The sequence below is a fragment of the Oncorhynchus mykiss genome, chromosome 11, assembly GCF_013265735.2.
Source record: "Oncorhynchus mykiss isolate Arlee chromosome 11, USDA_OmykA_1.1, whole genome shotgun sequence".
Taxonomy (NCBI): domain Eukaryota; kingdom Metazoa; phylum Chordata; class Actinopteri; order Salmoniformes; family Salmonidae; genus Oncorhynchus; species Oncorhynchus mykiss.
The window spans coordinates 17128903-17156164 of record NC_048575.1 but is presented as its reverse complement, the minus strand read 5'-3'; the positions used below and the strand labels follow the sequence as shown (position 1 = coordinate 17156164).

General features: G+C 40.9%; 1 protein-coding gene across 6 annotated transcripts in view; it reads right to left on the bottom strand.

Annotated features, from left to right (window-relative positions):
- mllt10 (MLLT10 histone lysine methyltransferase DOT1L cofactor) overlaps positions 1-27262 on the bottom strand; it is an 83367-nt gene that overhangs the window by 55629 nt on the left and 476 nt on the right. The window contains exons 2-5 of one of the 6 annotated variants that reach the window (XM_036935078.1): positions 22962-23335; positions 10759-10921; positions 6939-7018; positions 3620-3674 (exon numbers count right to left, since the gene is read on the bottom strand). In XM_036935078.1, coding sequence (XP_036790973.1) covers positions 3620-3674; positions 6939-7018; positions 10759-10921 — 298 coding nt within the window. In that variant the 5' untranslated portion in view covers positions 22962-23335. Of the gene's footprint in view, positions 1-3619; positions 3675-6938; positions 7019-10758; positions 11922-22961; positions 24770-27262 lie in introns of those variants that run through there. The other 5 variants (XM_036935077.1, XM_036935079.1, XM_036935082.1 and 2 more) reach the window with 5 other exon arrangements.

Here is a 27262-nt window from a genome sequence, read left to right as displayed (position 1 = left end):
TGGCATGAGCTGATCACGCGCGCTCATGTGAGAGTTAGCTGCGTCCCATCGCATTTCTACAAAGGAATTCTCCGGTTGAAACATTATTGAACATTTATGATAAAAACATCATAAAAATTGATTCTATACTTCGTTTGACATGTTTCTACAAACTGTAATATGACTTTTCGTCTGAACTTTTGCCTGGACTTGCCCGCACCTCGTGAGTTTGGATTGTGTACTAAACGCACAAACAAAAAGGAGGTATTTGGACATAAATTATGGAGTTTATCGAACAAATCAAACATTTGTGGAACTGGGATTCCTGGGAGTGCATTCTGATGAAGATCATCAAAGTGAATATTTATAATGCTATTTCTGACTTCTGTTGACTCCACAACATGGCGGGAATCTGTATGGCTTGTTTTTGTGTCTGAGCGCTGTACTCAGATTATTGCATGGTGTGCTTTTTTGGGAAAGTTTTTTTTATAAATCTGACACAGCGGTTGCATTAAGGATAAGTGTATCTAAAGTTCCATGCACAACACTTGTATTTTCATCAACATTTATGATGAGTATTTCTGTAAATTGATGTTGCTCTTTGGAAGCAAAACATTACTGAACGTAACGCGCCAACGTAAACTGAGATTTTTGGATATAAATATGAACTTTATTGAACAAAACATACATGTATTGTGTAACATGAAGTTCTATGAGTGTCATCTGATGAAGATCAAAGGTTAGTGATTATTTCTATTTCTGCTTTTTGTGACTCTGTTTGGCTGGGAAAATGGCTCTGTTTTTCTGTGACTAACATAATCGTTTGGTGTGCATTCGTCGTAAAGCCTTTTTGAAATCGGACACTGTGGTGGGATTATCAACACGTTTATCTTTAAAATGGTGTAAAATACTTGTATGTTTGAGGAATTTTAATTATGAGATTTCTGTTGTTTTGAATTTGGCGCCCTGCACTTTCACTAGCTGTTGTCATATCGATCCCGTTAGCGGGATCTAAGCCATAAGAAGTTTTAAGGCAGCCCCCGCATCTCTCTGATTCAGAGGAGTTGGGTTAACCTCTCTCTACGCTAGCGTCCCACCTGGCCAACATTGTGAGATTGCAGAGCTCCAAATTCAAATACAGAAATACTCATTATAACAATTCAGAAAAGATACAACTATTTTACATAGGATTAAAGATTAACTTCTTGTGAATCCAACCACGGTGTCAGATTTAAAAAATGCTTTACGGCGAAAGCATACCTTACAATTATTTGAGAACATAACCCAGCAGACAAATCATAACAAACAGTAACCAGCCAATTAGAAGAGTAACACAAGTCAGAAATAGAGAAAATTAATCACTTACCTTTGATGATCTTCATTTGGTTGCACTCAGAAGACATTCATTTATTCAATAAATGTTCCTTTTGTTTCGATAAAGTCTCTTTATATCCGAAAAAGTATTTTTTCTTCAGTAATCCACAGGCTCAAACGCAGTCACAACAGGCAGACAAAAAAATCCAAATAGTATCCGTAAAGTTCATAGAAACATGTCAGTCTTAAGTCAATGGATACTGTAATGACATTGAATAGAAAACTACAACAACAAAAAATCCTACTTCCTAAATTGATTTTTCTCAGGTTTTTGCCTGCCAAATCAGTTCTGTTATACTCACAGACATTATTTTAAACATTTTGGAAACTTTAGTGTTTTCTATCCAAATCTACTACTTATATGCATATCCTATCTTTTCGGCCTGAGTAGAAGGCAGTTTAATTTGGGCACGCTTTTCATCCAAAATTCCAAATGCTGCCCCCTACCCTAGAGAAGTTAAATACGGAAGACACATTTCAGTTGAAGGCATTCAGTTGTACAACTGACTAGGTATCCCCCTTCCCTTTCTGTGAGCTTGTGTGGCATACCACTTCAATACTGAGCCGTTGTTGCTCCTAGACATTTCTACTTCACAATAACAGCACTTACAGTTGACACGGGCAGCTCTATTAGGGCAGAAATGTGCCTTACTGACTTGTTGGAAAGGTGGCATCATATGGTGTCACATTGAAAGTAACAGAGCTCTTCAGTAAGGCCATTCTACTGCCTATTATTTGTCTATAGAAATTGCATGGCTGTGCTCGATTTTATACACCAGTCAGCAACAGGTGTGGCTGAAATAGCCAAATCAACTAATTTGAAGGGGTGTCCACATACTTTTGTATTTATAGTGTACGTTCCATCCATGTTTACAGTCTTCGCTGTGACCTCCTGGTGAACCCAGAGAGGAGCCTCCTCTCAGCCCTATTTACCCAAGCCTGGCTCGCCCCCTCATAAACACACACAACAGGCAGCACACATCCCATTAATGAGACAAAATAAGCATTGGCTAACCACAGAACCTTGTTAGAGGCCAACAGCCTGTGTGTCAATAGTTGATGGGATTACTCAGATCAAGGAGGCTCATATCAGTGTTTCCCCAAAGTAGGGGCTTGGTTCATAGAACCGGGGTTACGTCAGTAACCTCCCGCGGCCGCTAGAGGTGGTTGTAATAAACAGAGGTTTCTGTTTTCTTCCTACAAATGTGTCTCTATCTTTTGAATGGTTTAAGCTACAAAATATTATGACCCCATCACTGAGAGATAAGACTCTCAGGAACACGTATGTCCATTTCCCTCTACAATGTCAACATGCCACGCAGGACTCATTGGAACAGAGTGGACAAGACCAGGCACTAAACCCAACCGAGGGAAAAAATAACATCACTAGCTAAGTTTCCATCCAATTGAGACAGATTTTCATGCAAATATTCTAAAATCTGCATGATAACAATATGCACATTTTCCCACCAGAGATGTTTCCATCAAATTTACTTTTTGCGAATAAACATCGGTGTGTGATGGCGTAGTGGACATAAAAATACATTTTGTGGTTAAATTCCCACGTACCGAATACAAGTTAAAAGGGTTCCATCACATTTTCAACTGTGCTAATGGCAGAGAATCGAACATGGGGGAGACTCGCACTTGAGCCTTTCACGTTCAGTTTTGGTCCACCAGCTTCAAAAAGCTCTAAAACCTGCGGAGCTGCTAGCAATGGTTTGGGTCTCACTGTGTGTCCCTTACAGATGGTTAATCATAACATGCACTGAGTATTGTAGGCTTTCTCATACAAACTGAAATTGAGCAAACAGTGCAGCAACCAGGAAATGACAGAACGATTTATACATTGCCTGCTTGACCCGATTTCCACTAGATAGCATAGCCACAAAGTCAGATGCCGGTCCGGTGGGAGAAATCAATAGGCGAATATCACAGCCAATCACAACACTTGCGGGTAAGTAATACCGTGAAAGACTATCATTCCACTATTACTGCAGATATATTATGGACATTTTCTGAAATTGAAATGCAAAATTATATATAAAAATCCTGTGTAGCCCCTTTAACCATCTGTAAGGGACACACAGTGAGACCCAAACCATTCCTGGCAGCACCGCAGCTGCATTGTGAATTCACATGGAATTGTATTACTTTTTCGAACGTAATGCCAATAAAAATGGCAGTTTAAACGTTAAGAACATTTTTCCATTTGTCACATCCCTACTCACAACACACCTATCCCAGACATATAGGTGATTCTTACCTCCGTTATCAGTCCTCTTGAGGGCGCCGTCTTTGTGGGGGCAAAGCTCACACCTCTGCAGAGAGAGAAACAGGAGACATGGGCGATTAGCAAAACTCTTTATCATGCAGATATATACTATACTATATAGGCTCTGCATCTGTCCTCGGGCTCCTAGACCATTTGATACCATCAATCAACACATTATTTTGGAGAGATTGGAAACCCAAATTGGTCTACACAAGTTCTGTCATCTGTCGGAAAGATATCAGTTTGTCTCTGTGAATGGTTTGTCCTCTGACAAATCAACTGTTAATTTTGGTATTCCTCAAGGTTACGTTTTAGGACCACAATTGTTTTCAGTATATATTTAACCTCTTGGGGATGTCATTCGGAAATATAATGTTAACTTTCACTGGATGACACAGCTGTACATTTCAATGAAACATGGTGAAGCACCAAAATTGCCCTCGCTGGAAGCCTGTTTCTTTTTTTTTTTTTTTTTTTTTTTAATTTTACCCCTTTTTCTCCTCAATTTCATGTTATCCAATTTTTTTAGTAGCTACTATCTTGTCTCATCGCTACAACTCCTGTATGGGCTCGGGAGAGACGAAGGTTGAAAGTCATGCGTCCTCCACAACCCAACCAAGCCGCCAGTGCGGAGGACGCATGACTTTCAACCTTCGTCTCTCCCGAGCCCATACAGGAGTTGTAGCGATGAGACAAGATTCTTAAGATTCTTAACACAGAGCGCATCCAACCCGGAAAACAGCCACACCAATGCACCTGGCAACCTTGGTTAGCGCGCACTGCGCCCGGCCCAACACAGGAGTCGGTGGTGCGCGAGGAGACAAGGATAAATCCCTACCGGTCAAGCCCTCCCTAACCCGGACGACGCTAGGCCAATTGTGCGTCGCCCCACGGACCTCCCGGTCGCGGCCGGTTACGACAGAGCCTGGGCGCGAACCCAGAGTCTCTGATGGCACAGCTGGCGCTGCAGTACAGCGACCTTAACCACTGTGCCACCCGGGAGGCCCGGAAGCCTGTGTTTCAGACATAAGGAAGTGGATGGCTGCAAACTTTCTACTTTTAAACTCGGACAAAATAGAGATTCTTGTTCTAGGTCCCAAGAAACAAAGAGACCTTCTGTTGAAGCTGACAATTAATCTTGATGGTTGTGCAGTCGTCTCAAATAAAACTGAAGGACCTCGGCGTTCCTCTGGACCCTGATCTCTCTTTTGACAAACATATCAAGACTGTTTCAAGAACAGCTTTTTTCCATTTACGTAACATTGCAAAAATCTGAAATGTTCTGTCCAAAAATGATGCAGAAAAGTTAATCCATGCTTTTGTTACTTCTAGGTTAGAGTACTGCAATGCTCTACTTTCGGGCTACCCGGATAAAGCACTAAATAAACTTCAGTTAGTGCTAAATACGGCTGCTAGAATCCTGACTAGAACCAAAAAATGTGATCATATTACTCCAGTGCTAGCCTCCCTACACTGGCTTCCTGTTAAGGCAAGGGCTGATTTCAAGGTTTTACTGCTAACCTCAAAGCATTACTTGGGCTTGCTCCGACCTATTTTTCCGATTTGGTCCTGCCGTACATACCTACACGTACGCTACGGTCACAAGATGCAGGCCTCCTAATTGTCCCTAGAATTTATATTAAAAAAAACAGCTGGAGGCAGGGCTTTCTCCTATAGAACCATTTTTATGGAATGGTCTGCCTACCCATGTGAGAGACGCAGACTCGGTCTCAACCTTTAACTCTTTACTGAAGACTCATCTCTTCAGAAGGTCCTATGATTAAGTGTAGTCTGGCCAAGGAGTGTGAAGGTGGACAGAAAGGCACTGGAGCAACGAATCGCCCTTGCTGTCTCTGCCTGGCCAGTTCCCCTCTCTCCACTGGGATTCTCTGCCTCTAACCCTATTACAGGGGCTGAGTCACTGGCTTACTGGTGCTCTTCCATGCCGTCCCTAGGAGGGGTGCGTCACTTGAGAGGTTTGAGTCACTGACGTGGTCTTCCTGTCTGGGTTGGCACCCCCCCTTGGGTTGTGCCGTGGCGGGGATCTTTGTAGGCTATACTCGGCCTCATCTCAGGATGGTAAGTTGGTGGTTGAAGATATCCCTCTCGTGGTGTGGGGGCTGCGCTTTGCAAAGTGGGTGGGGTTATGTCCTTCCTGTTTGGCCCTGTCCGGGGGTATCATCAGATGGGACTACAGTGTCTCCTGACCCCTCCTGTCTCAGCCTCCAGTATTTATGCTGCAGTAGTTTGTGTCGGGGGACTAGAGTCAGTCTGTTATATCTGGAGTATTTATCCTGTCTTATCCGGTGTCTTGTGTGAATTTAAGTATGCTCTCTCTAATTCTCTCCTTCTCTCTGAGGACCTGAGCCCAGGACCATGCGTCAGGACTACCTGGCATGATGACTCCTTGTTGTCCCCAGTCCACCTGGCCGTGCTGCTGCTCCTGTTTAAACTGTTCTGCCTGGGGCTATGGAACCCTGACCCGTTCACTGTGATTATTATTTGACCATGCTGGTCATTTATGAACATTTGAACATCTTGGCCATGTTCTGTTATAATCTCCACCCGGCACAGCCAGAAGAGGACTGGCCACCCCTCATAGCCTGGTTCCTCTTGGTTTCTTCCTAGGTTTTGGCCTTTCTAGGGAGTTTTTCCTAGCCACCGCACTTCTACACATGCATTGCTTGCTGTTGGGGGTTTTAGGCTGGGTTTCTGTACAGCACTTTGATATATCAGCTGATGTAAAAAGGGCTATATAAATACATTTGATTTGATTTAGATACACTCACAAGCATGTGCCCTAATCTCTTTCTAACACACACTTTTGGGTAATCAGTGATCCAACACTTCATCAAATAAGTATAAGTTGGTTCCACCCCATAGCATAGGAAGGGAGGGCCTAGTTGGCTTCAAGCCTCAGCTTTTCCTACAGTACAAACATACTGCTGCCCAAGACTGCTTCCCTTTCCTGTGTGTCTGTGTCCGTGTGTTTTTATCTCTCCAGTTTAAGTTCATAATATGTTTAAGTTCAAACCTCACATCTCTAGTATAGGCTACTTACTGTAATGAACGACATATGCAAAATGCCTGCGATAAGTGATCAGTATGGTCGGTAACAATAGTTATTGGTTTACTGTCACAGCTCTACCAGGTAGTTGCCAATTGTGTTGAATTCTTTGAAGTAAGTGCCAGAGAGTACCTATTTATACCACATCATTTCCTATAAAGTATCAGCTTAATACTAGTGGAAGCTCTATCATAAAATACAGTGCTGAGAATGCATTGTTGATATTCTATTGATCAGACTCACCACTCTGGCTGCTCTCTCCTGAGATTCACACTTCCTGCAAAACCAGGGTCCAGTGGGCACCTGCACGATGCCATAGCACGCTGCAGAGAGAACACAGTTATTAACCACAATAACCTCTCACACTAGGGCTGCAAAATATGGGCAAAATAAAATGTACGTGATTTTTTAAAAACCAAATATTGTCATTTAGAGCATTTATTTGCAGAAAATGACAACTGGTCAAAATAACAAATAAGATGCAGTGTTGTCAGACCTCGAATAATGCTAAAAAATAAGTTCATATTCATTTTTAAACACAATACAAATGTTTTAACTTAGGAAGAGTTCAGAAATCAATATTTGGTGGAATAACCCTGATTTTCAATCACAGTTTTCATGCGGCAATCTATTCATGCTTTCCACCAGTCTTTCACATTGATGTTGTGTGACTTTATGCCACTCCTGGCATAAAGCAGCTTGGCTTTGTTTGATGGCTTGTGACCACCCATAACTAATTTAGTGTTGTTTACACTGTTCCAAAAAGGCAGAAAAATGATACTGTAAAGTAAAAGCACCTGTTTGTCACATAATATGCATGCAGCTCTTGCTCATATATCCTCCTTTATCTCCTTATTATGATGATCCTCGTTATAATAATATGTAATGTTATCATTAGTAGCCTTGTATTACTTGTAGGCCTAAGAGCACATCCTGTTAAGTCTTATACTCTAACTTACTTAGGCCTATATTTCAATATGTATCAATAATTAATTTGTTCATGACATCAAACTGCATACGAGACATTCATGCTTGAAATGCAACCAAGCATTTTAGTTTTAAAATTAAATAACAAAGAGAGCATTGAATAATTACACTATGCAATAAACAGCAAATGAATGCATGCATGCAACTATTTTTAGTCTGCTGTAATAAAGGCTTTATATATTTGTTTTCTCGTTGTTAGATCAGACTCTCTGGTACACTTATTTATTTAGTGTTGTTTACACTGTTCCAAATGGTCAGAAAAAGTTATAATATTGTAATCTAACAGCAACTGTTTGGCACACATAATACTCACACAACGCGTGCTCCGATAACTTCCTTTTTCTTGATCTCCAGTAGTTTCCGCAACTAAGTCAAATGTCTTCCACAGCTCTGACTTCCCCTTTCCCTCCTGAGCAACCAGTAAACAGCCGCCCAGTTCGAGTTTCTTTTTCACATCCTCCGCATCCATTTTGCTGTCACGTGTTACTGTGTTTGGAGTTTGTTATAACCAATTTATTGATGTGATTATGATAGGCTATAGGTCAGACCCTATTGGTCACATGCATGGTATGCTTACATGTTTCACATAAAGAGAGCAAGGGTTGAGGGAATAGGGAATGTTTTTCCTAAACAAATTAGGGACTTCAGTAACAGAACTGGTCAATCAGAAACAAGTAAGAAACGAAATGGCTGAAATGGTGTTACAGCTTCAGCACGGACAGAGCAATAAACAATTGCTGTGCTGGGGTGCATTTTTGCAGCAGTAGGGAGTAGAGCGAGACAACATGTGCTAGTCACACAGGCACTCGCTTTTTTTTTTTATACAATGTGACCATCGGGCTAATTCTCAAGTCATGTGTGTCTTAATTATTTAATCAAACCGTGTGCTTAAAGCATCTGACAAGCTCAGTGCATATGTAGTTTATTTTATTCAAACACATAGGGCGTGTGTCTATATATGGAAAAATAAGTTAAAACATTTCGACCAATCGATTGGTTGAAAGAACAGAAAGACTCTCAGGTCGACCAAGATTTTTTTGTCGGGACAGTTCTAATCAACAGAAATAATCCACTGATAATAAAAAGGGTAACATTTATATTGTTGTGGACAGAGGGGTCAGTGATTGGTACAACCGTGTCACAATGTGTTGGTTAGCTACAGATGTGTTGTACAGTGTATATTTAGACTCCCAAGTGGCACAGAGGTGTAAAGGCACTGTATTTCATTGCAAGAGGCATCACTACAGTCCCTGGTTCTAATCCAGGCTGTATCACATGCCGCCGTGATTGGGAGTCCCATAGGGCGGCGCACAATTGACCTAGCGTCGTCCAGGTTTGGCTGTCATTGTAAGTAAGAATTTGTTCTTAACTGACTTGCCTAGTTAAATAAAGGTTAAATTAAAAATGTAAATAATTTTAGGCCTCCCGGGTGGCGCAGTGGTTAAGGGCGCTGTACTGCAGCGCCAGCTGTGCCATCAGAGTCCCTGGGCTATGTCGTAACCGGCCGCGACCGGGAGGTCCGTGGGGCGACGCACAATTGGCCTAGCGTCGTCCGGGTTAGGGAGGGATTGGTCGGTAGGGATCTCCTTGTCTCATCGCGCACCAGCGACTCCTGTGGCGGGCCGGGCGCAGTGCGCGCTAGCCAAGGTTGCCAGGTGCACGGTGTAGCCTCCGACACATTGGTGCGGCTGGCTTCCGGGTTGGATGCGCGCTGTGTTAAGAAGCAGTACGGCTGGTTGGGTTGTGTATCGGAGGACGCATGACATTCAGCCTTCGTCTCTCCGGAGCCCGTACGGGAGTTGTAGCAATGAGACAAGATAGTAGCTACTACAACAATTGGATACCACGAAATTGGGGAGAAAAAGTGGTAAAAATTTTTTTTTTTTTTTTTTTAAAAAGTAAATAATTTTGACCCAATTAATTCACATTTAAAACGAATGGGTGGGTGCGTATTTAATAACAAGGGTCTAAAGCATGTACAAATAGGTGTGTTTAGTTGTATGGGTAAGAGGCCAGATATTCAATTCACCAGAATTATGACAACTACGAAACGAAGCATGACAATGATCACGAGTTTCTCTCTCACAAAGCCAAAATTACCAGTATTGACTGGATACCAGAGTCAGTCAGCCTAGTTCTGATTGTGACTTTGTCAACAGAATCTGAGTACCATTGACATTGTTGTTTGGATCTGTGAAACCATCTGTCTTGTTTGGGTTTAATGTATTGCAGACAATCTTAAGCTAGTTCCCTAACAGCATGGCACTATTGTTTACAAAACTTATCTCGCAATATATTGGGCAAATATGATTTAGTAGTTGGCTATCATCACGGATAGCGTGGTAATGTGTATCACTGGGTAAGAACTTGTAGCCAACATGTTTGCTAAATTCTACAAATAGTATAGCCAGGATAACATTACAGCCAATGTTGACAACTGCAGAAATTTTAGTTACTTTAGCCAACTCCATACCTACTAGACAGGAAGGCTAGCTAGGTAGCGTGGGTATGGAGTTGGCTAAAGTAACAAATGTCTGTAGTTGTCAAGATAGGCTGTAATGTTTTCTTGGCTATAAAACTCGTAGAAATTAAATAACATGTTAGCTACTTTATCTTATTCAATGATTAACATTACCACACTATACGCGCGCACAACTGTCGATTGAATAGAACTAACGTTAGCTAACTAACAATATAACCTTGGCTATTGGCTAGCTGAATAGTTCGCTAGCTAATAGCAAAACTAGCTAGAGTAGGGGAGTATTCATTACGGAAACCGTTTACCGTTTAAAAACCAAACGGAAGCAAACATAGAAAACGACCATCCCTACTGGACAAACGCAGGTAGATCACTCCCCGTTTCGTTCCGTTTGCTTCCATTTTTTAGATTTTTTAAAAACAGAATCAACGTAATGAATACACCCCAGCTAACGTTGATAGCTAGCCAGCTTCATGGCAGACGATCAACCGCGATAGCTAGCCTTAGCGAGCTAGCTAGCAACTAGCTAACGTTAGTTATCGGATGTTAGTCAAGCAAATTTCATGTTACATGCATTTTACTTTATTCGGTGTTTACCTTGATGGACTGCAACATTGCAGCCGTGACCGTCACAGTAGACGAGAGGGTTTTCTGCCCAGCCTCTCTCGTCTGAGCACACGCAGCAACCTCCAATCATCTCCTTCATATTATTTGCCAAAAAGTCGTTGTCCGCTGCCAGGCACAGCTCGCCGGAGACCATCTACGGAGAAAGTGAACATGCGAAGACAACAAAGATGAGCCTAAACCTTTGCAGAAGATCCTCATCTACCCACTGTGACAACGCTTTTGGTCTCACTTTGCCGAAATGTCATGTTTTAGTCGTGTTTACAATCCGTTTCGACACCGTATTTTTTCCACTTCAGCGAAGGCTACACACCGCGCGAGCGAGAAGAAGCGGCCGGTCGGAAAGTGGAAGTGCGTAATCACGAATGGCCAGTGACAGCGCAGAAATGATGGATGTGATTGGCTCAAAGAGTGTTGCCAGTTTGCGTGGCGCCATTTTGACTCCACATGGCCTTTTAAAACGAATTTGTTTGCTTTGGAAACTTTTGTAACACTAGCTACTGCCATGCGTGGTTTTTACAAATGGTGAATTGCGACTGTCAGCATTGTATCCACCAAATACCAACATGAGGTTTTTAAAATATGCATTATGCATACCTTATCATAACAAAAACAGGTATGACGATTTCTCTATTGTTTGTAGGCTATTATTGTCATTAAATATTTTTTTAAATAGCATAAAGATGTAGCCAAGGCCTATAGTTTAAAGCCATGTTTAGAAAACCTAGACATAATTTTGCTTTCAAAGAATATAATGTCATTCATTGAGCACTAAGACACTGTAGGTCAACTTCTATTTGCATATGAACGTTTCATGGTGAATTGCATGATACATGCATGGCATGGACATCTGACAGTGCCCACTGCCTTTACATTAGCCCTGAATAAAACATAAGTGTTTGTTTGTGTCACTGTCATTGTCTTTCCAATTAGGCCTATATATCATCCCATGTGTGTGTGTGTGTGTTGCAAAATGGTTTAAGGAATAGGCACAGTGAGGGAGAAATGTATGTGGATTTACTCGGGGGTTAGAATGAGTGGGATAATTGTATACAGTCAAATCTGCTCTCAAACATTACTGCTAGAATCTTAAATTAGAGAAAAACATGGAAGGCCTACATAAAGCATGAATGGAGCTGAAATAATATGTTTACATGTGTATTTTTGTGTTTAACTCTTGGAAGACTCAATAGTCAAATTATGAGCTAAAATAAATCCCAAATAATCTAATAAATGTTTTTTTAACAGAACTGGGCATGTCAAATCAATATATATATATATATAATTTAAATTAAATGTTCAACTCAGTAAATTACTTCCACTTTACACACATGAAATGCAAAAGCACACTTTTTAAACAAAATTGCATTACACTTTTGTTTTAAACGTTGTTAATTACATAATCTTGGTTGAATCAATCAGAGAAACTGCACTGTGCGTGGATATATTCTGCTTTGCATCACCGTCCGCGAGCCCTCAGAAGTCTCCCGCTCGCTCCCGGTTTGGTTTCCAGAGAAACGTAATGACTTGCCAATAATGCGGGAGAGCACACGAGCGTCTTCCGTGTAATGTGGAGAGCGAGAGGTCCCCGGGAGTGGTCTCCCTATTGTTGGCTTTAATTTCAAATTGCTCAAATGCTTCAGTCCACACTGGGCTCCGCACAAAACGGGGAAAAGGGGAAGAGGGGAGAAAAAGGAAAAAAAGTGAATTGTGTGTGGCAGGGGAAAACCTATTAGAGTTGGCGAGAACAAAGGAAGGCGAGGGGGGCAGCTGTCGGAGGGTTGGAGGCTACTGAAACACTGAAATAGCAAATTATTTTTACAACTTGCACTTGATTAAGTCTAAGTCTTCCCGTACATGTGCTCTCTTCGTGCTCAGAGAGAAGAGGGTTCATGCATTGGCGAGAGGAAATTACTTCTGCGCTGCTTCCTATTACAATTCAGTGCCCCTATAACAGGTTTACTAATGGAAACTATATAGCGAGGTTATATATTGGCTTAATTTTAATGACGCACACTGCTGGCACAGGGGTCAGTGTCAAATATATATGCTGTTTTGTAGAAAACTATAATATAGCCAACACATATAACATATAGGCGGCCTATAACAAACATATGCCTATTCTGTTATTGGGTCTATGTTTGTTATTTACCTATATGTTATTTTGCACAAAATAGTAGGCTAACCTTGCATGCACACATGAAACTAAGATTTGTAATTTCTTAGGCCTATAGGTTAATACATGGCACAACATCGCAGTTACTTTTGGTCATGAACCTATAAACAGTTCAAGAACTTCTGTAGCATATACTTAATTAAACCGTGAAAATCCTCAATATTTTAAAATCCAAACTTGTAAGTAGGCTATCATTTTTTACAAGTATTTTAAAATGTATTTGATAAAATAGCCTGCTGAACTGTAATGTATTTTTGTATCAACATCACATTTTACCATGTAAAATGTTTTTGGAAGTTCCACACCTCATGATACTTGTTATAGTTTGTTGTGGTTAGTGTTTGAGACATGGGGGTGAGCTTTATGTTTAACCCTGATATGACAGATTTGATCTCCACTGATGTAGTACACTGTAACTGTTAAAGAGAGACATTTGGAAAGAGAGACATTTCTACATCTGACCAACTTTCCCAAATACGTTTTCTGCCATGCAGTGCCATGCTTCTTATGACTAGGATCCAAATTCATCCAAAGGCTGAAAAACTATTGCGGTTGGTTTCTTGGATTTGCTCTCAGATGTTATATATTTCAAGGTAAAGTTTTGCACATGTTTAGAATATAATTCATGATGTATTGTATTTGTCAGGGTCTCGGCAACATAGCAGAAACAGTTCTGCTGACTCCAAACTTCAGCCCCTGTGAAATGTAACCCTTTTAAAATGAGAAACACTTAAAACGAATTGACCCCATTCACATTTCGAAAACAATGCATTCAAAAAATAATGTTCTTCTCTTTTTTTACACTTGGCCTATATGTTTTTTTTAACCGAATTTAGTAAACCATATAATTATATATTGTCTTTGTCTTTACACAACCCTTTTCAATCGCTTGTCACGTTCCATTAACTGTAGACTACGTCTATAGGCCTATGCTCAATGTTTGGGCAAATGGTTAAAAGACTAAGAAATGTTCAATGTTGTGTGAATGAAATTGTGAAATTACTAAATAATAAATATGCCTGGTAGGCAACTTTCAACGTTTATTTTAATCGGTTGGGCAGCGTTTCGAAGCCAAGCTGGGTCTTTCTCAGTTTACCCTCTAGTCCAGCATCTGGGTGTTTTTATGAATGTGCATACCATCCCACTAAAGATATTTGGAAAACACCATCTACCATCTATTAATTATTATATTAAATGTGGCCTCCTCAGCCCCTCCCACTGTTGGCTACCACTTCAGACAAATGATGGCCAACGGTATCTGGCAGTCAGTCAGTCCTCTGTTCAGTCGAGAGACTGCTTATTAACACGGGCAGAGACCATAGGCTACATTAAACCAACATGACACTGCATGACTGTCCTGTTCCATACGACACTCATGGCGATGGGGGTTGTCTTGCATGCAGCCTGGAGGCCTAAGGGCCGTGGGGATTAAGTGGGGAAACTGCAGAGTAAAGATCTATATATAGAAGGCATGGTGGTGGAATACGAAAAAACAGGTTTTCAAAACAAATAGTTGAATCACTGAACTCTAACCTACCTGTATAATTAGGAAAATGAATATAAAATGTATAACAACCAACATAAATAAATACATTTTTGTCAAAATTTCGACCAAATAATTAGCCTATTTATTTTACTTTCTGTCGTATGTTACATGTCTTACAATTATTTCCCATGCAGGCAACATTTTAAATATTTCACACTTGACTGCTCATGTCGAAAATCCTCTCTAGTTCAGAACTAGAACAAAACTGTGAATGGGACATCGGGTCTATGGGGAGACTGAACCAGATAACGTGGAGGGTAACCAGGTTGGGGGGTGAGAAACTATAGGTGTAAAAGATTGGTTAAGACCAGCCTTCATCAAACCGAATTCAGACAGCCAAATCGGCCTTGTTGTGTATGATGAACATTGACGCTAGATCAACACCGTTAATAATTGATGTTCAGATCATGGATGGAGGGGTAATGATAAACTCCTCCTTCCCTCTCTCTCTCTCTCTCACACACACAACCTTGTTCGTTAACAAAAAAGGCCACTAAATAAATTGGATCTTATTTGTGTGTCGATTGTTAGGCTGCAATATCGAACATCATATAAAGCAGTGGCGTATGGCTTTCCTGACAGAGATGAGTGGAAAACGTATGGTCAACTAATAACAAAGCTTTTATAAATGCATAATTGTCTTTTTTTACTCCAGTACCTTCTCTTTTGATCTATTGTTTGCATTATTGTTCGCCTCGCCTCCATAGGTGGCTGTTGTTCATTATGAGTAGCTTGTTAACAAATATATGATTTATCAAAATGGTTTTATACTGTCTGCACTCATGTTTTTAAATAATTCAACAACATAATAATTATGCAACGACACACACACATGCATACACACCAACTCAAAGTTCTAGTTCTATATCGCACGGACCTGAGGATGAGCTGACGCATGGCATGACTTCAGTGCCTCATTCAGTCATCTGTCTGTTGGTTCTAACAATAAGCCAAACGTATAATTACACGGTATGTAATGAGTAATTAGCGAGCTGGGCCTGAGAGTCTTCACAGCCATGTGTAGTCTGAGATATATGGCATGTTGATACTCCTGGAAGGCACATGTTAGCCAGCTTTTAGTTAGCCTCTGCTTGGTGATCAAACCAAAATCAAATCAAATGTTATTTGTCACATGCTTCCTAGGTGTAGACAAACAGTGAAATGCTTACTACAATATGCATTGCGATGACCATCTATCTCCCTCTCTCTCTTTCTCTCTCTGTCTCTCTCAATTCAATTCATGGGGCTTTATTGGAATGGGAAACATATGTTAACATTGCCAAAGCAAGTGAAGTAGATAATATACAAAAGTGAAATAAACAATTAAAATGAACAGTAAACATTACACTCACAGAAGTTCCAAAATAATAAAGAGATTACAAATGTAATAGTATCTACAGTGTTGTAACGATGTGCAAATGGTTAAAGTACAAAAGGGAAAATAAATAAACATTAATATGGGTTGTATTTACAATGGTGTTTGTTCTTCACTGGTTGCTCTTTTCTTGGGGCAACAGGTCACAAATCTTGCTGCTGTGACGGCACATAGCAAGGCTATGCTCATTGAGTCTGTACATATTCAAAGCTTTCCTTAAGTTTTGGTCAGTCACGGTGGTCAGGTATTCTGCCACTGTGTACTCTCTCTGTTTAGGGCCAAATAGCATTCTAGTTTGCTCTGTTTTTTTATTAATTCTTTCCAATGTGTCAAGTATTTATCTTTTTGTTTTCTCATGATTTGGTTGGGTCTAATTGTGCTGCTGTCCTGGGGCTCTGTGGGGTCTGTTTGTGTTTGTGTTTGTGAACAGAGTCCCAGGACCAGCTTGCTTATTGGACTCTTCTCCAGGTTCATCTCTCTGTAGGTGTTATGGAAGATTTGGGGGATCGCTTCCTTTTAGGTAGTTGTAGAATTGAACGTCTCTTTTCTGGATTTTGATAATTAGTGGGTATCGGCCTAATTCTGCTCTGAATGCATTATTTGGTGTTTTACGTTGTACACAGATTAAATTTTTGTAGAATTCTGCATGCAGAGTCTCAATTTGGTGTTTGTCCCATATTGTGAATTCTTGGTTGGTGAGCGGACCCCAGACCTCACAACCATAAAGGGCAATGGGTTCTATAACTGATTCAAGTATTTTTAGCCAGATCCTAATTGGTATGTTGAATTTGATGTTCCTTTTGATGGCATAGAAGGCCCTTGCCTTGTCTCTCAGATCGTTCACAGCTTTGTGGAAGTTACCTGTGATGCTGATGTTTAGGCCAAGGTTTTTTGTGTGTTTTTTTGTGTGTTTTTTGTGTGTATAGGGCAACGGTGTCTAGATGTAATTTGCATTTGTGGTCCTGGTGGCTGGACCTTTTTTGGAACACCATTATTTTGGTCTTACTGAGATTTACTGTCAGGGCCCAGGTCTGGCAGAATCTGTGCAGAATATCTAGGTGCTGCTGTAGGCCCTCCTTGGTTGGTGACAGAAGCACCAGATCATCAGCAAACAGTAGACATTTGACTTCAGATTCTAGTATGGTGAGGCCGGGTGCTGCAGACTTTTCTACTGCCCTCGCCAATTCGTTGATATGTATGTTGAAGAGGGTGGGGCTTAAGCTGCACCCCTGTCTCACCCCACAGCCATATGGGAAGAAATGTGTGTGTTTTTTGCCTATTTTAACCGCACACTTGTTGTTTGTGTACAAGGATTTTATAATGTTGTATGTTTTTCACCCAACACCACTTTCCATCAATTTGTAAAGCAGACCCTCATGCCAAATTGAGTCAAAGGTTGTTTTTTTTTAACTCAACAAAGCATGACAATACTTTTCCTTTGTTTTGGTTTGTTTGTCATTTAGGGTGTGCAGGGTGAATACGTGGTCTGGCGTATGATCATTTGGTAAAAAGACAATTTGATATTTGCTCAGTACATTATTTTCACTGAGGAAATGTACAAGTCTGCTGTTAATGATAATGCACAGGATTTTCCCAAGACTGCTGTTGACGCATATCCCACGGTAGTTATTGGGGTCAAATTTGTCTCCACTTTTGTGGATTGGGGTGATCAGTCCTTGGTTCCAAATATTGGAGAAAATGCCAGAGCTAAGGATGATGTTAAAGAGTTTTAGTTTAGCCAATTGGAATTTGTTGCCTGTATATTTTATCATTTCATTGAGGATGCCTTCAACACCACAGGCCTTTTTGGATTGGAGGGTTTTTATTTTGTCCATGAGTTCATTCAAGGCAATTGGAGAATCCAGTGGTTCTGGTAGTCTTTAATAGTTGATTCTAAGATTTGTATTTGATCATGTATATGTTTTTGCTGTTTATTCTTTGTTATTGAGCCAACAAGATTGGAGAAGTGGTTTGCCTATACATCTCCATTTTGGATAGATAATTATTTGTGTTGTTGTTTGTTTAGTGTTTTCCAATTTTCCCAGAAGAGGTTAGAGTCTATGGATTATTCAATTACATTGAGCTGATTTCTGACATACTGTTCCTTCTTTTTCTGTAGTGTATTTATGTATTGTTTTAGTGATTCACCATAGTGAAGGTGTAGACTCAGGTTTTCTGTGTCTCTGTGTTTTTGGTTGGACAGGTTTCTCAAATGTCTTTTTTAGGTTTTTGCATTCTTCATCAAACCATTCGTCATTGTTGTTCATTTTCTTCGGTTTCCTGTTTGACATTTTTAGATTTGATAGGGAAGCTGAGAGGTCAAATATACTGTTAAGATTTTATACTGCCAAGTTTACACCTTCACTATTACAATGGAATGTTTTGTCCAAGAAGTTGTCTAAAAGGGATTGAATTTGTTGTTGCCTAATTGTTTTTTGGTAGGTTTCCACACTACATTCCTTCCATCTACAGCATTTCCTTATATTACTCAGTTCCTTTGGCTTTGATGCCTCCTGATTGAGTATTGCTCTGTTCAAGTAGACTGTGATTTTGCTATGATCTGATAGGGGTGTCAGTGGAATGACTGTGAACGCTCAGAGAGACTCTGGGTTGGGGTCAGTGATGAAGTAGTCAACAGACTACAGCCAAAAGATGAGCTATAGGTGTACCTACCATAGGGGTCCCCTCGAAGCCTACCATTGACTATGTATATACCCAGCGTGCGACATACAGTGCCTTGCGAAAGTATTCGGCCCCCTTGAACTTTGCGACCTTTTGCCACATTTCAGGCTTCAAACATAATGAAATAAAACTGTATTTTTTTGTGAAGAATCAACAACAAGTGGGACACAATCATGAAGTGGAACGACATTTATTGGATATATCAAACTTTTTTAACAAATCAAAAACTGAAAAATTGGGCGTGCAAAATTATTCAGCCCCTTTACTTTTAGTGCAGCAAACTCTCTCCAGAAGTTCAGTGAGGATCTCTGAATGATCCAATGTTGACCTAAATGACTAATGATGATAAATACAATCCACCTGTGTGTAATCAAGTCTCCGTATAAATGCACCTGCACTGTGATAGTCTCAGAGGTCCGTTAAAAGCGCAGAGAGCATCATGAAGAACAAGGAACACACCAGGCAGGTCCGAGATACTGTTGTGAAGAAGTTTAAAGACGGATTTGGATACAAAAAGATTTCCCAAGCTTTAAACATCCCAAGGAGCACTGTGCAAGCGATAATATTGAAATGGAAGGAGTATCAGACCACTGCAAATCTACCAAGACCTGGCCGTCCCTCTAAACTTTCAGCTCATACAAGGAGAAGACTGATCAGAGATGCAGCCAAGAGGCCCATGATCACTCTGGATGAACTGCAGAGATCTACAGCTGAGGTGGGAGACTCTGTCCATAGGACAACAATCAGTCGTATATTGCACAAATCTGGCCTTTATGGAAGAGTGGCAAGAAGAAAGCCATTTCTTAAAGATATCCATAAAAAGTGTTGTTTAAAGTTTGCCACAAGCCACCTGGGAGACACACCAAACATGTGGAAGAAGGTGCTCTGGTCAGATGAAACCAAAATTGAACTTTTTGGCAACAATGCAAAACGTTATGTTTGGCGTAAAAGCAACACAGCTGAACACACCATCCCCACTGTCAAACATGGTGGTGGCAGCATCATGGTTTGGGCCTGCTTTTCTTCAGCAGGGACAGGGAAGATGGTTAAAATTGATGGGAAGATGAATGGAGCCAAATACAGGACCATTCTGGAAGAAAACCTGATGGAGTCTGCAAAAGACCTGAGACTGGGACGGAGATTTGTCTTCCAACAAGACAATGATCCAAAACATAATGCAAAATCTACAATGGAATGGTTCAATAATAAACATATCCAGGTGTTAGAATGGCCAAGTCAAAGTCCAGACCTGAATCCAATCGAGAATCTGTGGAAAGAACTGAAAACTGCTGTTCTCAAATGCTCTCCATCCAACCTCACTGAGCTCGAGCTGTTTTGCAAGGAGGAATGGGAAAAAATGTCAGTCTCTCGATGTGCAAAACTGACAGAGACATACCCCAAGCGACTTACAGCTGTAATCGCAGCAAAAGGTGGCGCTACAAAGTATTAACTTAAGGGGGCTGAATAATTTTGCACGCCCAATTTTTCAGTTTTTGATTTGTTAAAAAAGTTTGAAATATCCAATAAATGTCGTTCCACTTCATGATTGTGTCCCACTTGTTGTTGATCCTTCACAAAAAAATACAGTTTTATATCTTTATGTTTGAAGCCTGAAATGTGGCAAAAGGTCGCAAAGTTCAAGGGGGACGAATACTTTCGCAAGGCACTGTAGCTGCAGGAGTTGTGACCTGTTTTTGTTTGTTATGTTGTCATAGTTTTGCCTAGGGGGGCATATGGGGTAGGGAATGCTGTCTCTCTCTCTCAATTCAATTCAATTCCAGGGGCTTTATTGGCATGGGAAACATATGTTAACATTGCCAAAGCAAGTGAAGTAGATAATATACAAAAGTGAAATAAACAATAAAATGAACAGTAAACATTACCCTCACTCTCTCTCTCAGCTAAGGAAGCACCTAAGACTGAAGAGAGCTGCATTTTCCTTTATTTTCCAGAGGGAAGGGAGAGGAGACCGTGGGACAGTGGGGGAGGACCATAACACTCCATGAATGAGATTGGGCGCATTTGCTCTTACACCCTCCACAACTGTTCAATTTATGAATCTGGATTACCAGAATGGTCTAACAAGTAGCCTTGCTATCTCCATATTTAGCTTTTTTTATACTTTTTCCCAAATCATAGTTGACATATAGCTACAGTAGGACTATTTACATTGACACCCCCCATTTTTAGCTGCTGCTACTCTCTGTTTATTATCTGTGCATAGCCACTTTACCTCTACCTACATGTACATGGTCATGTAAATGACCTTGACTAACCTGTACCACCGCACATTGACTCTGTACTGGTACCCCCTGTACATAGCCTGGTTACTGTTATTTTATTGTTTCTCTTTAATTATTTATTATTGCATTTTTTTTTTACTTCAGTTTAATTTAGTAGATACTTTCTTATTAACACTTGTTTTTCTTAAGACCGAATTGTTGGTTAAGGGCTTGTAAGTTAACATTTCACTGAAAGGTCTACTACACCTGTTGTATTTGACGCATGTGACACGTACAATTTGATTTGATTTGAAAATAAACACTACCAGTCCGGTCCTGCCCCTCTGCAGCCGGCCTTGGTGTGTCTCAGCCTCGTCGGAGTGGAAGGGGGACGTCCCTATACAACCTCAGGCTTGGAGGGTTAGTTAATGGGTTGCACAATAGAGCTATACACCATCCATAGGCTACACACAGCATATTTCCTAATTCTAAGAGCCATTGGCGTCCTTATGAATTATTTATTGGTACGTTGATAGGTAACAAATCGCTAGACTACAGGCCATATCCCTGTCCATAAAATAGACCGTGTTCATTTATTGTGCTGTGATTTGAAAGAATGTTAAAATTTGACAGAAGAATAGCTTATTGCACACGAATATTGTTGGTCATCAAAAATTGATGCACCAATTCGTTGATTGAAATGTTGTTGTTTATAATTGAGGATTAATGTTAGATCAGATGTACAATTATTATTAAAAAATGTTGATGAAATAATCATGCTGAAATTAAAACTATGTTATCCCTCCACTGTCAATGAAATAAAGTAGCCAACTGATAATGGCCTATGTTTGATTGTAATGTAGGCTATATTAAATGATTGTATAGAACTAGGCCTATATTAAATTACATTTCACATCAATTCAATTATTGATTTAAATAAAAACAGTCTACAATAGCATGACGGGGCTATTAAGCTGGTAGAGATTGTATAGAGTAAATTAATTGGGCTATGAAGTAAAGACTAAGTTGCAAGCTACATGTTGAGCTTCCCCTAAAAACATGAGAAAGTTAAATGCATGACATGCACGCGAAATGATGTGTAATATACACGAAAAATCATTTTTTTGTGTGTGTGTGAAATAAGCCTCCGTCCAAAACGTGTGGTATTAAAAAAGGTAAAGGGAATGGGTCGTGTGCTTAGATCTGACAATAAATCACATCCTCCACATCTACTGGAGCAGCGGTGATGCGTCAGACACTACTGTGGCAACAGCCTGCATACCTATTGGACATAGGCCTACATCCTCTCCTCTCTGGTGCCCCCCCCCCCCTCCCCCCAGCAACAACACGCTCACACTTCTGGCTCAGATTGCATGTAAAATCGCATTCTTAGGGGGGATCCGACCAAGATAATTTATTTGTTTTGGCATGGCTAGTGAATTTGTGCCGTAAAAAGCCTATCTACAAGTGTCTCGACCAAGTGTATCCATAAAACTCATTGCAAAACAAATGACTTGGGGCAGGGTGGGGAAAGGGACACGTTTAATAAAATGCACACTATGAGTTGGGTGTTAGAGAAGCAAGTTGGTTTCAAGGGTTAAGGTTTTGGGATTTCAGAGTTTGGGTAGAGTGAAGCACTTTCAGAGCAAAGGGTTTGCTTTTTAAGAAATCAACCGAAACACGAACGGGAGTTATTCAGCTATTTAATCACGGTTGACAGATATCCGTTTTGTGGTGTGGTTTTCCCACATGGGAAACACGCGCACTCACATACACCTAATATAATAGCTAAACCACAGGTTTTAAAGTCGTGTGCCTCAACATTTCCACGTGGGCATATTTTGTTAAAATAACTGCATTTACGTTCGTAATGGGAGGCCGATTTATGTTGTTTAATCCTCAAATATTCTACTGGCTGTTCGGACCATAGGCCAGTATTTATTTCTTCGTATTCACTTCACACGTCTCTCAAATAGACTATACCTGCGCGCAACCACATCCTGTAGGCTATAAAGGCCAAGAAAATGCTTTAGAAGTGTAAACGAGAAGGAAACATTACTCTTGTTCTTTGTTCTTTGTTCTGCATCGTTTTCCGAGAAAAGCGCGGACGTGTGTGAGTGCGTGCGCATGTGTGTGTGAATGACTAAGTGTGTGTGTGTGTGTGTGTCCTCTTACCTTCCACTCGCTCTAATCCGCCAATCTCCTCCATCTGCGCAGCCATGTCTTCGCCAAAAGCACACGTGCACATTACAACAAACATATCTATCCGCCCGAGTGATGAATGTGCGCCCCGGGAAAGGCAGGAGGCTAGTCTGACAGTCGGGTCTCTGGTCGCGGTATTCCCCCGGTATTATCGAGCTTCCATGCAGCTCGCTGAGGTGCAGAACGCTGATGTGCCGCTCTGGGGCGTGAGTCATCTGCAGTCCACCGGCCTGACCGGCTGAGCTCAGAGGGAGAGAAGAGAAGAGAGGGACCGAGGGGGCTCCTCTCACAATGGGCCGGAGAAACGCAGGCAACAGTAGCCACAACTTCTGAATAGCCTGTAGCAGCTGATAGGAATATCGATGTTAAATAGGCTACAGAACTGCAACACAAAACGAAAGAGCAGCCCAAACGTTTAGCTTATATAAGCAAACAATGTGTAATGGGTAAACAAATGCGTGGTTTAAAAATGTCGAACTTAAAACGCTATCCAGAGCAAGAAAATACCGAGCTGCAATAGGGAGGTTCATATAGAGCACAGGGGAATAGCACGGACCATGAACAAATACTCAATATACATTTTTGGGTTTCACATAAAATAATATATATTTTTTGTATTTTGATTCATTCTTTAAGGTTGTATAAAATGTTGGCCTGTATAAAAAAAAGATGCGCTGTAGGTTTTCCCCATACCCTGAAATTACACAAATTAAATTCACAGTAGGCCTAATTTACCTTGTTACACACAATAATGATTCGAGGGTCTTTAGCCTACAATATCAGTGAAATTAGGCTTTGGGTTGTAGACTATAGGTTTGGTAACGGGTTAAATACAAAACATTCAGTCTACTTTGTCACATTTTTTAATTGCCCTTTGGGTTGATCCGATGGGGCACATGCGTCTTTTCTGCATCATTACATCATTTAAATATCTCTTGCACGACAAACCAAAAAAAACGTATTTTTACGCGTCATTGATTAATTCAGGGAACGTCAATTTAAGAAATTCTTGGAGAATGGATCGATGAGTAGGGGCCTACAAATCATCGTATCAATTTCTGCATAATTTTTGATAGCCCTATACATGATTCCCCCTGACCCTGTGAACGTGTCACTTTACTTAATTATTATTGTTTTATTCATAACAGGATCGTTAACCTATGACAGCAAACATATGTGTTATAAGGGCTAAAAACGTTCAGTGTCCAATCAGACTAGATTTATTCCGTTGGCCTGTAAACTCAATGATTTGCTATACCGACGTTCCCTCAACCCGAAAACAGACAGGCCTTATATTTCTGTCTGTCTGCTAACTTCTTCAGGCCGAGTGACTTCAGACAATGTTCCGAACAGAACAGTGATGACATCTGTATAAAGTATTGATGAGTATTGATGAAGCTACAAACGTTTTTATATCTGCAAGGCGAGATCAAACCATATGTTTTATCCAACCAAACATTCTCCAGCCCGGCTATCTTTGGCTCTCTGTGGCCGGGCAGAGCTGGAGAGGTAGAGCCGTAATCCCCACGGATCAGGCCTCAGGGTGGAGCTCTGCTAACAGAGGACCCTTCTCCTTTGTCCATCCGAAGGCAAAACAATTATCCACACACACCTCAAAAGCTATAGAAAACTTTATGCATGATAACTCGGTTCACTGAAGATGGTACAATTGGGAAAAGTCATGATGTGGGCTGGGTTGGATTCAAGTTTCACCACACACACACACACACACACACACACACACACACACACACACACACACACACACACACACACACACACACACACACACACACACACACACACACACACACACACACACACACACACACACACACACACACACACACACACACACACACACACACACACACAGAGGTGAAAGACCAAGTGTCTCATGCATATTGTGCCTTCCTCCTTGCCTACTTAGTACATGTAGGCTACTTACCACGTATATATGCTACACACACAATTCAGGTGGAACCGAAAACCTCCTAATGACGGTGCGTACAGTTCAGCATCGATAGTAATATCAAGCCATTTGGTCTCCCGACTCTGCGGCCTGCTGACACCGCTCAGCCCTCGATCTCAGCAGGGAGCTACAGGCCGGGATGTGCTTCCACTTGTACCTGGCCCTGGATCACAGGCTGCTAAGTAAACACACGTTAATGAATGTGCAATAGTGGTTTAGAAGCGCATAAAGACTTGATGATAATATATGGCCCATAGAATCGGCTGTGTAGGACTGAAGCAGAGTAGTACAACAAATGAGTCAGGAAGTTGTGTATTTCTTTCTGTGGAGGTGAGACTGGAGTTCTTATGTCGGTAATATGACGGAGTCATCCATTGAATAGGGTAAATCATCACAATTACAACAACCACTTCGTTGACATTATAGCCTATAATAATATAACAAATAACAAACAAATAGGCTAAATAAACAAACAAAGAAAACACTCTCCAATGTAGCCTACCTTTCACAAATAATCGAAGTACATTTGAGCTCCTTAGTGTAAAAGCACCAACAATGCGTTCTTTATATTGTTATGGAATTAAACTGCAAGGGCAGGATGTAGAATTCCAAAGTTCTCCCTCTCACTCACGCCCCCTCGCCCCTTTTCTTACATCCTTCCCTCACCACAATCCTCTGCAACTTTACATTTAAAAAATGTAACCTTTATCTAACTAGGCAAGTCAGTTAAGAACACATTCTTGTGTACAATGACGGCCTACCCCAGACGACTCTGGGACAATTGTGCGCCGACCTATGGGACTCCCAATCACGGCCGGATGTGATAGAGCCTGGATTCGAACCAGGAACTGTAGTGACGCCTCTTGCACTGAGATGCAGTGCCTAGACCGCTGCGCCCCTCGGGAGTACTGGTTTGGTATTGGTAAAGTATTTATAGACAAAGATTATATAGCTATTCTAACCCGCGACTATGTGCCTCAGAAACAGTTCCCATGATTTGCTCTTTTCGTTCATTTCACAATTCAACGAGTCTGTATAGCGCCATCGCCGGTCATTTCTCCAGATCATCTGCGGGCTCACTGAGAGCTACGAAGCCTAGGCCTATACCGTAAATTTACCAAATTAGCGATAAAACCAAGGGAAATGTACTTGTACGGGTTAAACCGTCATCATTAATGATCATATATATCTCCTATGCATGCTTGTTGTCTCACACGAACACACACAACAACAACAACAACAACAATTAACAACCCATTAAAGGCCTCTTTACATTAGGAGCAGGGCGCAGTTTAGTGATGATAAGGCACAGTGTGACATTTCTCCTCTCAGCTTCACCCTGCTCTGCTCTCAGAATATCAACCCATTATCCACATGTGCATGATAGAGCCTTAAACAGTGTGTGTGTGTGTGTTTTACCAAAATACATACTGATATGCCTATGTTCAATAGGCCTATAATAAACCTGATATTAATTATTATCACGTTTGCAGAAGAGGCCTTGGGGAAAAGCAACTCTGAGCGTGCACTTTTACAGCAAGTGAAAGCAAGAGCTTTTCCCAGACTAATCGTCCGTCACGTTGCTCATGTTTTTATCGTGGTGGACCAGGGAACAGCAGACTCGGTGGCTGAGATAGAAATAGCATATCTATCGGTTTAGAATAAGACTGCGAGAAAGACTGACCATTAATACCGAGGTGAACGGCAATGCACGCTGACTCAATGTCTCTCCATGCCTGAAAAGATACAAATACACCTTATGGAACAACGCGGACTGTGAAGAGATACACACACGCATACGCACACCCACGCTATGGGGATCCTTAATAAATACAAAATGTAAGAGGAGAGCACACAGACACACGCACACATTGACCATTCACCAAGTTTCAACCTAAATGCATTCAACAAAATGTAGAATGGTATCGAAAACTAATCAAAGATAATAATCAAATATAACAAAATGGTGTATGTATGCCTATGTTTGTATTAATTCTGAAATAATAAGCCGCCCATGCATATATGTGTCGCTATGCGTAAAGGTTTGGCTAAATCGTCGTTAGAATGAGATCTCCTTTCACCCTTGAAATTCACGAAATAACTAAAAAAGCTCATGCTTAAGATTCATTTCCTCGAGTACCCCGACATAACTCTAAATGTGGGAGTTCAAACAGCGTTCTACTCAGGTGAAAAATGTAAATCTCTTTGTCTGAGTCCATTTGAAAGAATGTTACAACAAACCTTCACAATAGAATTAGCAAGGGGGTTAAGACAGATTGACAGACGTCTGAATTCAAACATG